The 13321-nt window shown below is 41.2% G+C and overlaps 3 protein-coding genes across 5 annotated transcripts; 2 read left to right on the top strand and 1 right to left on the bottom strand.

The window, feature by feature from the left end:
- The first annotated feature begins 185 nt into the window (after nucleotides 1-185).
- LOC124340884 (E3 ubiquitin-protein ligase TRIM71-like) lies at nucleotides 186-7092 on the top strand. The gene is made up of 5 exons (XM_046793642.1): nucleotides 186-716; nucleotides 1033-1151; nucleotides 1625-3417; nucleotides 3491-3913; nucleotides 3980-7092. Exons 1-5 carry the CDS (start codon nucleotides 702-704, stop codon nucleotides 4156-4158), a joined length of 2529 nt encoding a protein of 842 aa, XP_046649598.1. The 5' UTR covers nucleotides 186-701; the 3' UTR covers nucleotides 4159-7092.
- Nucleotides 7093-7930: 838 nt separating this feature from the next.
- Nucleotides 7931-12572, top strand: LOC124340843 (dual serine/threonine and tyrosine protein kinase-like). 3 transcript variants are annotated; one of them, XM_046793575.1, is made up of 20 exons: nucleotides 7931-8184; nucleotides 8249-8403; nucleotides 8468-8561; nucleotides 8631-8728; nucleotides 8792-8891; nucleotides 8970-9172; nucleotides 9232-9451; nucleotides 9533-9657; nucleotides 9722-9953; nucleotides 10022-10175; nucleotides 10237-10348; nucleotides 10421-10687; nucleotides 10767-10950; nucleotides 11077-11245; nucleotides 11318-11419; nucleotides 11486-11591; nucleotides 11667-11772; nucleotides 11834-12016; nucleotides 12132-12293; nucleotides 12353-12572. In XM_046793575.1, exons 1-20 carry the CDS (start codon nucleotides 8010-8012, stop codon nucleotides 12433-12435), a joined length of 3030 nt encoding a protein of 1009 aa, XP_046649531.1. In that variant the 5' UTR covers nucleotides 7931-8009; the 3' UTR covers nucleotides 12436-12572. The 3 variants fall into 3 exon arrangements, with proteins under 3 accessions (XP_046649531.1, XP_046649532.1, XP_046649529.1); XM_046793576.1 differs by having other exon boundaries at nucleotides 9530-9657; nucleotides 10025-10175; XM_046793573.1 differs by having other exon boundaries at nucleotides 9530-9657.
- On the bottom strand, nucleotides 12568-13285 carry LOC124341401 (probable NADH dehydrogenase [ubiquinone] 1 alpha subcomplex subunit 12). Its single transcript, XM_046794498.1, has 3 exons — nucleotides 13127-13285; nucleotides 12851-13071; nucleotides 12568-12759 (listed from the first exon to the last, which is right to left on the bottom strand). Exons 1-3 carry the CDS (start codon nucleotides 13203-13205, stop codon nucleotides 12628-12630), a joined length of 432 nt encoding a protein of 143 aa, XP_046650454.1. The 5' UTR covers nucleotides 13206-13285; the 3' UTR covers nucleotides 12568-12627.
- Between the last annotated feature and the right edge of the window lie 36 nt (nucleotides 13286-13321).

Raw genomic sequence — 13321 nt, 5'->3', positions numbered from 1 at the left:
CGTCCTGACAATTTGGCCTGAAGGGAAAGTGAATGTACCGGCCTTCTAACCAGTATGAAGCCAAGAACGGGCGGGTAGGCCGATGAACGGCCGGGCTATCGCGAAACATTGAAGGGGGCCTAACTGGAAAGAGGGGTGGGCCTATTCTCTTATTTCCCCCATCGCGATGGGGGGGGGGGACGAGAGCCCATTGGAGATGATTTAGCCCGAGGGGGCCTACGGGTAAAAAAAAAAGAAAAAGTTGGGTGGGTAAGTTCTTTTGCTGTTTGCTGGGCCCAACTAGTTCGCCACTTCTTCTCCAAAGAAATGGAAGCCTAAAAACACGTTTGGCTCCGTTTTTCTGTCCTTTTTTCCCCCCTCTTTCTTCTTTCTTTTTTTTTTCCTTCTTAAATTGCAATTTCGTCGCAGTGTGGTTTTGTGGTTGTTACGCTGTTACAAAAATAACTTGACCGAATGTGATCAACTGAAATTTTCAGCATTCGGGGAATACCATGGGCAAATGACAGTGTTGAAGTGTTTTGTGTCCGAAGATTGTTTCAAACGAAAGAAAAGTTCTTTTTGAGTGGCAGCAGCGGCTTCCGGTCGGTAATCAAACGCCCGAACAAGAGTAGCCAGTGTCGAGTTATCTTCCAGCAGCTTCCGTTAGACTCATTTTGCAACAACGAAGAAGAGGACCGCTTCCGGTATTTTCGGCGAATGCCATGCAACGTACCAAGGTAAACAACTTTCATTTGAAATGGCAACAACAATCAAGAGTATGTCTTTCTAAATATATCTATCTATAAATTCGCTGTATGTATGTTTGCCACCAGTATTGTTCTTCCTTCTTCTCACGGGCCTTGTAGTACGGAACCCCCTTTTTTGTTCATCCCCACATCAACAGCCCCCTTGTACCCTCTTTCCCACACTTCCTATAGACCGACATTTTCTGTATGTATTTATTCCGTCTGAAGAAAAAGGCCGAGCGAAACCAAAAACTTTTTTTTTCTTTTTGTCTACCATTTATAATGTATTCTATTTCTCCGTGTTTAGGCCTATTTTAGCCCCCTTCTTCTTTCTGCTGCACCAGCGGCTTCTCCAGGCGACCTCCTGGGTGGAGTGATGGTGTCTTCTTCCTCGCCATCTCCACCCGATGCTGCGCTCTTGCTCGGGTAAGAAACCAACGACTCACACATTCTACCCAACACACACACACACACTAGAGTTTCTCTCTGTCAGAGGTTTTTGGTAAACAACTTTTTTGAGGGAGAACGCCCTTGGATATTTATAAGGGAGAAGAAAGAGAGAGAGGGTCACGGAACCGTGGAAACAAACAACATGAACCCCCCCTAAAAACCAGAAACCCTCTTCTTCTTTTCCCTTCTTTGGCACAAACACGTAGACCTCTCTCTCTCCATACTGCAGAGTCTCTTTCTTCTTCTTTCCTTCTTCTTTTACGATGATGACAATTGATAGACACAAGGGCACGGTCTCTCTCTCTCTCTGTGTCGTCATACCTCTATAAGGCTGGGGGTCTAGAGACAAATGGGTGGAACTGTCGTTACACATTTGACAATGGATTCAGCCAACCTATAAGTAGTAGGTAGAAAAAGAAATATAAAGAGGATTATTGTGTATGTTGTAGGCCAGATTTCCACGGGCGAAATGCTAATCGCATTGATCAACGGAGAATGGCTTCCGTCTTCCCGGATCCAGACGCTCCGACCGAGACCCAACATTGCCCCATCTGCTTGAACCGTTACGACGATCCTCGAGTTTTACCTTGCTTCCATACCTATTGCCGTCGATGCCTGGATGCTCACGTGGCCGGCCGGCTCCGCTTCCCCTGTCCGTCCTGCCGGGAAGAAGTCTACCTGGGCGAGGGAGGCACTATCGACACTCTGCCCACCAATTCCTTCATCGGTGATATCCTCAAAGTGGTCAGCGACGTTCCAGAATATGATTCGCCTTCCGTCCTGGATCAACGCGGCAGCGGCAGCGGAAGCGGTTACGAAACCGCAGTAGGAGCCGCCGCCAAAATGGTGCCCAGTAGGGCCTACATTTGTTCAAATTGCGACGAAGGAGCCGTGGCATCCTCGCGCTGCCGTGACTGCAACGAAGTCCTCTGCGACAGTTGCGTACGAGCTCATCAGCGCGTCCGTCTCACCAAAGATCATTACATTGTCCGATTCACCGAGGATTTGTCCAAAACCGTTGGATTGCCCGTCGGTTTGTCGCTCTTCTCCAGTCCCTCATTCTCCTACTGCGACATCCATCCGGCCGAAGTTCTCCGTCTATTCTGCGACATGTGCTCGGTGGCCATTTGCTCCGAGTGCACTCTGCGCGATCATCGCGGACACTCGTTCATCTACCTCAAGGATGCCGTGGAGAATTCCAAAACGATAAGCCTCAAATTGCTGGCGGATGCGAAGGCCGGAATGCGGGCCGTGGAAGAAAGTATGGAGATGACCAGCAAAATGGCCGAGCGGATCGAATTGAGAGCTCAAGCCATCGCCACCGAAATACGGACGGCCACTCGCCGTCACATGGCCGCGCTGGAGGAACGAGAGCGGGAATTGTTGCAGCGGGTCGAGAAAATCCGGCAAGTGAAAGGCAAATCGCTTCACTTGCAATTGGATGAATTGCGGATGGCTTTGCTCCGTCTCGGATCCACAGCTGAATTGTTGAAAACGGCCCTCGAATCCGGCTCTGACGTGGAGATCCTTCACACTAAAGACAAGGCTTTGATCGAGTTCCAGCATCTGCGACAAATTCGTAGCAGTTTACAACCTCAAGAAGATGACATTATCCAGTTCAATCCGCCCGATGGCGCACTACTCCAGGCCATTTGCTCTCTGGGTCTCATTTCCAGTTCCGGATTCGGTCCAACTTCCGTCGCATTCGGGGATGGCATCAAACGAGCCCTGTGTAATCACGTGGCTTGCATGACAGTCCACGTCAAAGACCATCAAGGGGATGCCCGTCTGGTAGGAGGAGATCCCATTGTGGCCATTGTCGAAGGACCCAATGGAGTCTCTTACCGTGCGGATGTCGAGGACCGACAGAACGGCACTTACGTCATGACTTATCGACCTCAAGTGGAGGGTCGGCACATCATCACCGTGTTGATCCGCGGCCGTCACATCCACGGATCGCCTTTCACTGTCAAAGTCCGCAGCGGACGGGATTACTCGACCGTCGGCCAGCCTTTGTTGGCCTTCGGGAAAGAGGGCGAATTGGAAGGCGACTTGTGTCGTCCGTGGGGCGTGGCCTGCGACAAGGACGGATACATCATCATCGCGGATCGCAGCAACAACCGCGTCCAGATTTTCAATTCGGCTGGTGTCTTCCATCATCGATTCGGATCGCCTGGCACCCGCCCGGGTCAATTCGATCGTCCAGCTGGCGTCGCCTCCGATCATCTTGGCCGTATCATCGGTTTGTATTTACGCTACGAAATGTCTTAACTTTGACTCGTTTCATTAGGTTAATTGGATGTTGTTGATTTTAGTGGCCGATAAGGACAACCATCGCATCCAAGTGTTCACGTTTGACGGGACGTTTCTCTTCAAGTTTGGTGAGAAAGGAACCAAGAACGGCCAGTTCAATTACCCGTGGGATCTGGCCGTCAACGCGGAGGGCCACATTTTGGTGTCTGACACTCGAAACCACCGCATCCAGCTCTTTGCAGCCGACGGCACGTTCATCAACAAGTACGGCTTCGAGGGAACACTCTGGAAACACTTCGACTCGCCGCGCGGTGTGTGTTTCAATCACGAGGGCCATATCGTCGTCACAGATTTCAACAATCATCGTTTGTTGGTCATAAATCCCGATTTCCAGTCGGCTCGATTCTTGGGGTCGGAAGGCTCGGGCAACGGCCAGTTCTTGCGCCCGCAAGGTGTGGCTGTCGACTCCGAGGGTCACATCATTGGTACAGGCATTTTTAAACGCTGAAAACTTGGGAAATTTTCAATCATTCCTTTGTTTTGTTAAATAGTGGCCGATTCGCGTAACCATCGCGTTCAAATTTTCCAACCCAACGGGAACTTTTTGACTAAATTCGGGACTCAAGGAGCAGGACCCGGACAGATGGATCGACCCAGTGGCGTCTGCATTTCACCTGAAGGCTACATCATCATTGTAGATTTTGGTAACAACCGAGTGCAGATTTTTTGAGGCTCAAAAACTCCAAGCTCTTTTTTTTTTTTTTTTTTTTAAATTCCCACCCTCCTTTTTTTCTCCACCCCTCCTCCTATATGATATAAGATATGTTCTTATAGATTTCCTCTTTTCATTCTTCTTTTTTTACCCCCCAGCGATTGACCCCCTTTTTTTATTTGTTAAAAAAGAGAGGCCCAGAAACTCTGGCTTGCCACCACCACCACCAATGTTCCTGCATAGTAGAAATAATCTCGCCGAACAGAAAGAAAAAAAAATTTAATAGGAAAAAAACGACCGAGTCTCTTCCCCCCTCCCAACTTCCCTAGGAAACGAAAAATAGGGAGCGAGCCCTCGCGTCGTGTGGAGATAAAAATATATTATATAGGCGAGAGAGAGAGAGAAATTTTTGTAGAGAAACCCAAAACGCGAATTCCTCTTGAAAGTACAAAAGCATTTTCAAACGCAAGAGAACTAATTTTTACTACATTCAGATAGGTTTTTTCTTTCTTTCTAAGTTCAGTTTTGTATTCTTCGGTCGGAAACCGTACAACCCCCCCCCCCCTCATACATGTTTGCTATGATGAAATTGAAAGGGAAAACCGTAAAATTTTTCATTAAATTGTCGTCTCAATTGTGTCGCCTGACTCAGGGAAGCACCACGCAGGACTTGTCCCAGTTTTCCAAAACTTTCGCACTGTAGATGGCCATCGTTGATTTTTTGATCGAGGCAGCTCAGGGTGTGCGAAATGTTTTTGTGTTTTTGATACTTTAGTGCATGGACTCGTAAGCGGAAAGAGAAATTTTTTAAAAAAAGGTAAAAAACAAAAACGCGAGTTTTTCTTATATGTTTTGTAGACTTACTTGCAAAAATCAGCGAAATGGATCACCACGAAAGGATATATAATTAGATTCGTATATGTATGCTCCAGTAGACCAGTACTACTCCGAAAATCGAACCGAATTCAGTACGATGACCAATTTACAATTAAAATGAAGCAGTGCAAAAACTATTATGTACGTAAAAACGTCTCCAATTGAAAGGAAGCTTCTTTTATTCGTTTTGTTTCATACGTAAAATCTAATTGTGATGAAGACAGGGATAAATACGTATATGACTTTTCGTTCAATTTGCCTCAATTCAGCCTCCCAACGTAAAATATTTTTTTTTTAAATGGCGAGAAAAAACATCTACAAAACCCTACGTACCACAGTTTAACTGATTAGAACTTGTTTTTTCTTTTAATTTTGTTTTCTAAAAAAAAAATGTGGGAAAAGAAAGAGTTGAAAGAAAAATTCAAAATTTTGAAAGCGAACTTGCTTGGCTACCAAGTGGTTCCAGAAGCAATCATGACGCTCGTTTAAGTAAAAAAGCGCATACTATTTGTAGTTCCTTATGAAGGTTTGGTGCTTGTTTTCGTTCCTTTGAATTAAACAATCTTTTAAAAAAATCGACACAAAAACTAAAAAAAAAAAAAAGATAAAAATTCTTTTAAAAAATTTAACCATTTCCATGGATCTACCTCATCCGATTTATTTCTCTTTTTACTAAAAACCAGGCATTTGTTATTTTGTTTCCCTTATATAGCGTGTATCCTTTTTTTCTCGAAATATTTGTGTATGTGTTTTATGTTAATCGAAATCCTCCTTTCGATGCAACGGCAGTTCCTCACGATAAACAAAACTACCTCTCTCGTGGTATATCGCCTGAAAATTTCAATATTTTTCAACCGCGTACAACCAGTGTGTGTTTGTCTCTCTCCTATTTTTCGACTTATGTTTGTTGGTAGTTGTTTACGACTATAAATGTAGAGGGTGTCAGTAGCCCAGTTTTTTAGCGTTGAAAGTGATGCGGATATTTTTGAGCCAATTATCCTCTCAGGAAAAGTAAACTGCAACTTGGTTGCATTTGTCGGGGTTCATTTCTTTTTCGTAGATTAGATTAATTTTGTTTGTGTCCTGGAATTTTAACCTTTTCAAATATGGCGCTTCAAAAATGTTCATGTCCCAAATGGTTTAGACCAAACAAAAGTTTCGCCCCACCATTTTCTTCCTCTAACACGTATGTTGTCGTCTGTGTCGTCGATTTACGTAAAAAAACATGTTCGTGATTTGATTTCTTACTTCAATTAACAAAAAGTTCCTAAACCATTTTCCTCATGCATTTCTCTCAATCCTAATTTTCCAAAATGATTAACAATTAATGCAAACTCCAATGTTCCTATGCGTTTCTTCTCGATCCTTTTCTTGTTTGTTTTAATTCTTACCCCAGGAATTGATTTAAATTTGTGGATTCAAAATTGTTCCTCATTGTGTTTCTCCCAGAATTGTTTATTTTTTTGTGGCTGTCGGGTCAGAGCTTATTTACGAACTCGTAGAGGTAATCTGCTAACAAACAGAAAAACTGCACACCCACTAAGAAAAGGAGGTGACAAAGTCGACGGATAAGATCCGTATCGAAAGAAGGGCTGCACCGGATGCTGGAATCTTTCTCGTACAACTTTGAATTCCGGCCGGTTTATGACCGAGAAAAATACTAAGGCCCAACACTAAATATAAACCCACCCAACTCGCGCATCGGGCTCAACACCCTCCTCCCTTTTCACTACTTAAAACACAAAAGATCAAACCATTTGGTTCCTAACTAAAATTTAATTTGCATTCTCTCTCTTATTTTTTCCTTTTCTTCTCCTCTTTTACGACAAAAAAAGACAAAAATTTAGAAATCGATATCTTTGTGAGCTTGGCTTATCAATGGATAATATGTTTTTAAGTTTCACTGTTTTTGAGTAAAACCAGTTAGTGTACTGTTTTTGTTAGTAGTGTTTTAAACGCCACCCAATTTTCTTCACAGCCCCCACCAGCTAAAAAAAAAAAAAAATATAGCGACTGTCAATTGTTCGCTTTAAAACAACGCTATTCCGGTGGTTTTGGTGAATCCATCATTTCCTACAAAAAAAAATTCAGTTCATTTCTTTTTAGAGAGAGAGTTAATAGCAAGGCTCTAATTTTTGACTTTCTTTCTCTTTTTTTCCCCCCGGAGTTTGTATCCTCTCTGGTGTCTGTCCCTTTTTTTTCTTAAATTTTATCCACATGATTTTGTTTGACCAATTCACAACTCTTAAAAGTATCACTGCCACTTGTGAAACTAGCTTTGTAGAAGAAGCAGCTTGCGGAGATTTTTCTTCTTTCAATCCCGATTGTACGACTGTCTTCTATTCATTTGGGAAATAAACGTCTTGAAAAAAATAAATAAACTTTGCTTTTTATTTATAGCCTTGGTCGAAGATACGCATGCACTAGACCCTTTTGGATGACGTCTGAAACATATCGACTTTTGATAGCACTTGATGGGGTTTCATCCGGTCCTCGTGCCCCAATAGTTCATAGTGCGTGTCATAGCCCATCCTTGGCAAGTTAGAGCTTGAAACGTTTGGTCATGTGCGGAAAGATAATTAGCAGTATAAGGCTTCTGTGTGCTTCGCCATCTAATCTTGTCAACTTCGACGTCAACAAACCTTTTTTTGTTCTTGCTGACTTGTTTTCAAGTATCAACAGTGTTAACTCTTATTTTCAAAATCACCCAGCGTATCCAATATTTCTAGAAATGTGTGTGCAAATTATTCAGTAGATATTGTAAGCCTAGAGCTCTTGCGATTTTGCGAAATCTACGAATTTAATCCGTTTCGAAACGTAGGCGGGCCCGGGGTGTTAAATCCATCAGTGACGCTAGGTGGCACGCAAGTTTTTGTTTACGACAATTGAATTTTCTCGTCTGTACTGACGAAAGATTTGGTGACCGTGAAAGTGAAACTGGCGCTCTTCATCTTCTTGTACAGATCAGTTTATACGTCCACTTGTATATCAAAATGAATCCAATATCCTCAACTCGGAAAGAGGGTGTCGCAAAGAACTTGGCTCGAGCTACAAGTTTGCCAGCAGAGTTAAATCGGTACTCTAAAAATTGTAAACTACTTTGTAATATACTGCGTGATACCAAAATTATAATCAACGAGATCAACACAGCCGACTATTTGACACAAGGTTTTTATCCACACACGTGGGTTCTTTTTATATCTAAATTATTTTCATGTAATTATTATCTTAGATGAGCTTCCTAGTCTTCAAGTAAATCCCGATAAGTTACATGTTATAAATGAACTAGTTGACAAATCAGTTGCTCTGGTGGTACTTGGTTATTCAAATATTGCCAGAGCAGTTTTAACAAATGAATTAATTGGTGGCAAACCTTTATTTCCTGTGGTAAGTTACAATATTGTATGAATTGTTTATGTAACATTTGAGTGATGATGCAATCAACTTTTAGATAGAAAATAGTGTAGATCACACAAATCAAGAATGTACACAACAGTCTCATTGGAAAGGTGTCAAGATTAGACATACTACTTTTTGTCTTGTGGGTAATAGTAAAGATTCCACTATTTTAGTATTATATAGCATATTTTGTATTTATATTTTTACACTAACAGGACTCAGTACCACATTAGCCCCAACACTGTTACCCTTCTCACAATCTATAATATCACATGACAACTTGGTTATTGATTGTAATTCTCCACAAGCCAAGGTATATTGAATGAAAGTGCATCCAACATAAGTTCCTTTATTATATGACTTGGTTGCATCGCAGGATATATACTGTGATCACAGCATGATGGATGTTAACATAAAACATTTTCTTTTCCGTGATGGTACACAAGTGTGGGTTGCACCATCTTTTCACTCTGCTGGTAAGATAAGAATAAACTTCAAATTGGTTGATCAGCTATCATTTCTGACATTTCAAATGGAATTTCTGGCAATATTAGAAAATAGATTTAATGGAAACTGGTGTTCCTTCAGCCCTAGTGACTTTCTATCATTAGTAAAGCAGTGTACTACACCTGTATTTTTATATGCTGTGCATGGGATGCAACTAAGTCCAGAAGAAAAATCACAACTAAAATTATTCAAGCAACTTCTCCCTTCTTCCACTGTAATACACTTTGTTTTGAACGCGGCTACTGTTCCGGTAAGTCACCTTTAACCAAAACGTATTATTTACACAATAACACGTGACTTTATCTGAAGAAGCAACAAAATCCCGTGAGTTCCATTGTGTTGGCGAGACCCAGTATCGGTAGTGGAGGCCGACATAGAAGACATACAAGTATTCATCCCGACAGAGAAGTGGGATCTCCAGAGAATTTTTCAGGAACTGGAGCTTATACAAAAGAAAATCCCTCTCCCGATCACATTATATTTGCCTATGAGCCTATCAGCGAAACGGGATTTTCAACAAGAGAGTGTGGTATTTCAATTTATCTATTCGTATTCACATTAGACGAGGATTTTAATCTGTAAAATAATTGTGTCGACTATGTTTTAGTAGGCTTTATTGATGGCGGAATTCAAAGTACTGTCGATGAACTAAGCTGTGGGGTCATCTCCTGCCTCCCGTTTGTAAGGAGCGTGTTGCAAAATCAGCTTCTACAGTCGGCCAAAATACTTAACGAGGTATTTATCTAAAGCTGTTTGATTTGAAAAAGGAACATGAACATTATTGTTATTATGTTTCAAGTGTCATAACCAAATGCTCAGTAATTTCATCTTATCGGCGTTTGATTGGGCTCGTCAAGTCCAAGTAACTCCGCTACGGCTGGAATATGTCAAGCAGAAAGAGTATGAGCTTTTTAATAGACTGCTAGCTTTTGCTAACAAAAAACAAGAGGAAATACGCGTGCTCATCTCTCAGACTATGGTCGAAATGAGGGAAGAACTCATACGTGCAGCAGTCGATTACGACATATTCCGTAAGTCTTTCTCAGTTCGTTTTTTAACTTGCGCAAACAGTAAAAACTAATTTATGGCTTCTACACAGAAGAAGATAACTCAAGCGTCGACCAGTATCAGCTTCGGCACTCTACCGAAGAAATCCAAAATCTTGTTTTAGCCCTTTTGAATAAGACCATCGCTGAGAAACTCACATGCTCGATTTTGAGTTTAAGAGAGACTTACCTCGGCACACTTCAACGGTACGCATGCGATTGTAAAATGCCTCTTCAGTTAGTGGTTACTTATTGATTTCATTTATAGATGTCTAAGTTCACTGGAAAAGGCTCATCAGCACGAAACTCATGACACCGATCAATTGGCAGCACAAGATCACTATTCGGACACACAAAAAGCAAGCGAATCCTTAAAACAGGTAATTAATTCTCCTGGAATGATTATTCATCAACCGTAATTATACCGAACATATAAAATGTTCGATTTTCAGATTGTCAATGCAGCGTACCAGGTTCAATTGAACGTGAAATCATCCGCCTCTTTTGTACACTCCATGTGGGAGCGTCTCCACCAGTTCTTGCGCTCTCTCACTCTACCAAAGGCAGGCACCTTGTCCACCACAAGCTCAGGATCCGGATCGTGGAGTATATCTTCAGATCAAAGTCCCATGACTCCTACAGAGTGGAAAACTCAAGTCGCCGTCGATCTTCTAGATTCACTTAGTGATAATCGACTGGCTCGTGTCATTTGCTCCCAGGTTAAGATTTATTTATTATAAACTATCTTTACGATTAAGATTTACAAAATTGACGATACGTTTTCTGCGACTATTTTAGTTCCGAGATCGACTGCGGCAAGCGCATGTTGCGTTTTTGGACTCTCTGCGAGAATTAGAATCGGTTCACACAGGCCGACTTGAGAAGAATGAAGAATTGTTTTTACGATTGCGAAAAATCCTTGTTCCCCGTGTGGCCAGGTTGGCGTTAGAATCTACATCACTCAAAGACATGATACTATACGGTAACCTACTTTCTTGTTGACTTCCTTTTAACTTATTTTTTATTTACCCCAAAAATGAAAAATCTACTTGATTAAAAACTTTGTTTTAAAATGAAAATTGCTATACGTCTTATAAAATTATCTTAGGCATGCCGCAACTCGGTCGAGAACTTGGCCGTGGCCAATACGGTGTTGTGTATTCCTGTGATAGTTGGGGACCAGTCGCTGAAAAAGGAGTCAGGTGCGCTGTCAAATCTGTTGTTCCACCTGACGACAAGCACTGGAATGATCTCGCAATGGAATTCCACTACTCTCGGTATTCTGCTTGAAGTCGAAATTACCTGTAGAGAATTTTGTAATAATATTAAATATTTTGATACTAATCAAGTATGGTGCCGCCTAACGATCGCATCGTCAGTTTGGTCGGATCTGTTATTGACCATTCTTACGGAGGCGGAGCATCACCAGCTGTTCTGCTTGTAATGGAAAGGTAAACGTGATTTTTCAGCGAGTGAGCTTTATTGTCTGAATCTCATTTTCAACGCTTCTTTGGTAGAATGAACAGAGACCTCCACACCGCATTGAAAATGAGTTTGACTTGGCCCAAGCGACTTCGTGTTTCCATTGATGTCGTAGAGGGAATTCGCTTTCTTCATTCTCAGGTACGATACACAAATTCCCGTTAAAATTTCAAAAATGGTTTTAGAAATTGTGGTTTTCTGCATACGGTTTAACAGGGATTAGTTCACCGCGATATCAAACTAAAGAACGTTTTACTGGACCAAGAGGATCGTGCCAAAATTACTGATCTAGGTTTTTGCAAACCTGAAGCGATGATGTCAGGTATATCTGTGTTGCAATTTTTCTATGCGGATCATTTTTTACAGCTTAGTTGAAATAATAGGATCGATTGTTGGAACACCTATTCACATGGCCCCTGAGTTGTTTACTGGGCAATACGATTCCAGTGTTGATGTTTACGCTTTTGGCATCTTATTCTGGTACATTTGTGCTGGTCACACCAAACTTCCGTACGCGTTTGAACAATGTCAAAATAAAGACCAGTTATGGCAGTGTGTCCGTAGAGGTATCCCAATACTATAAATTAGTTTTTTTGTTTGAGTTTAACACTAATTTTAAAGCTAATTTTCTACCGTATGCCTAATTTTAGAAGCTTTTGTAAAGATATATTTAAATTACAGGCACTCGTCCGGAAAGGTTGCCTTGTTTTGATGACGCATGCTGGACATTAATGGAAGACTGTTGGGCAAAAGAACCGAATCAACGACCCCTTTTAGGCTTTGTGTACTCCAGACTTGAAGCTATTTTCTTGTCACATTGCCATGGAAGAATTGTTGATACAGGTATGTAACTAACTTAAAATATCAAGAACCATATTGTATAACTCATCCATTTCTTTTAGGAAGCATTGTGATACAAAGGGAACACCCCCCTGATAGTCTCTCTTCAAGTCCCTATATACAGATAGATTTAGAGCCATGTTAATGACTTAACATTCATTAATCACAATAAGAGACTTGATGGCTGTTCAAACAGTCATCATTATATTCTCTGTAATAAGCTGATATTCTGTGAATCAAAGTATTATTTGAAACAATACAAGTTGTATCTCTTTATTTTAACCTATATTTATTTATTGAGTTGTGAAACACTATCAAACTGTACAGAAGAAGGAGTCTACTCTTTTTTGGCATTAGGATCCCAAGCTTGAATTTTGGATTTTGTTGTAGAACAAGGCATGTATGCCTCCTCTGTTCCACTTTTATTTTCAATGTGGTCAATCATCCATTTGTAGTGAACTGGTGGCTTCTAAAATTAAAAATTTAATTTAAAACTTTATGTATCAACACCTTTCTAATCTAGTTATAGATACTGCTAAATGAGATAATTGAAAGTTTACCACAGTTGGAGGCAGATCGGTCTTGTAGTGCAGCCAGCCATACCATTCAGCGGGAACTTGGGAACCATCGTAATCCAAATACACGTTGTCATTATAAATGACCCATCGGTTTCGACCAACAAAATAGCGATTGTTCTCGTAATATGTGTTTCCATATTTATCCTTGCCGATAACAGTTCCATTCTTTAGATCATCGGTTCGGAAAAAAGTATAAAAGGATCCTGAAATAAAATATTTTATCATAAATCTCTCATTGTTTATAAATTAGTTTCTCACCTCTAATGCCTCCATTTTGTTTCAGAATATCGAAGGATATTTTGGCTTTATCGAGAAATGCAGTAACGTACTTCGCCATTTTTAATGTTTACCACTCACCAAAAGAACCAGCCACTAAATAGATTGCTCGTATAATTTAGTATTTTCCTTCTCTGACAGATGGCTCTTCTTTGTTGTATTGACTAGCAGACGAAA

This window comes from Daphnia pulicaria, chromosome 5 (assembly GCF_021234035.1).
Source record: "Daphnia pulicaria isolate SC F1-1A chromosome 5, SC_F0-13Bv2, whole genome shotgun sequence".
NCBI classification, from domain to species: Eukaryota; Metazoa; Arthropoda; class Branchiopoda; order Diplostraca; family Daphniidae; genus Daphnia; species Daphnia pulicaria.
Note: the sequence above shows the minus strand (reverse complement) of the source record. Positions and strands in the feature narration are given on the sequence as shown.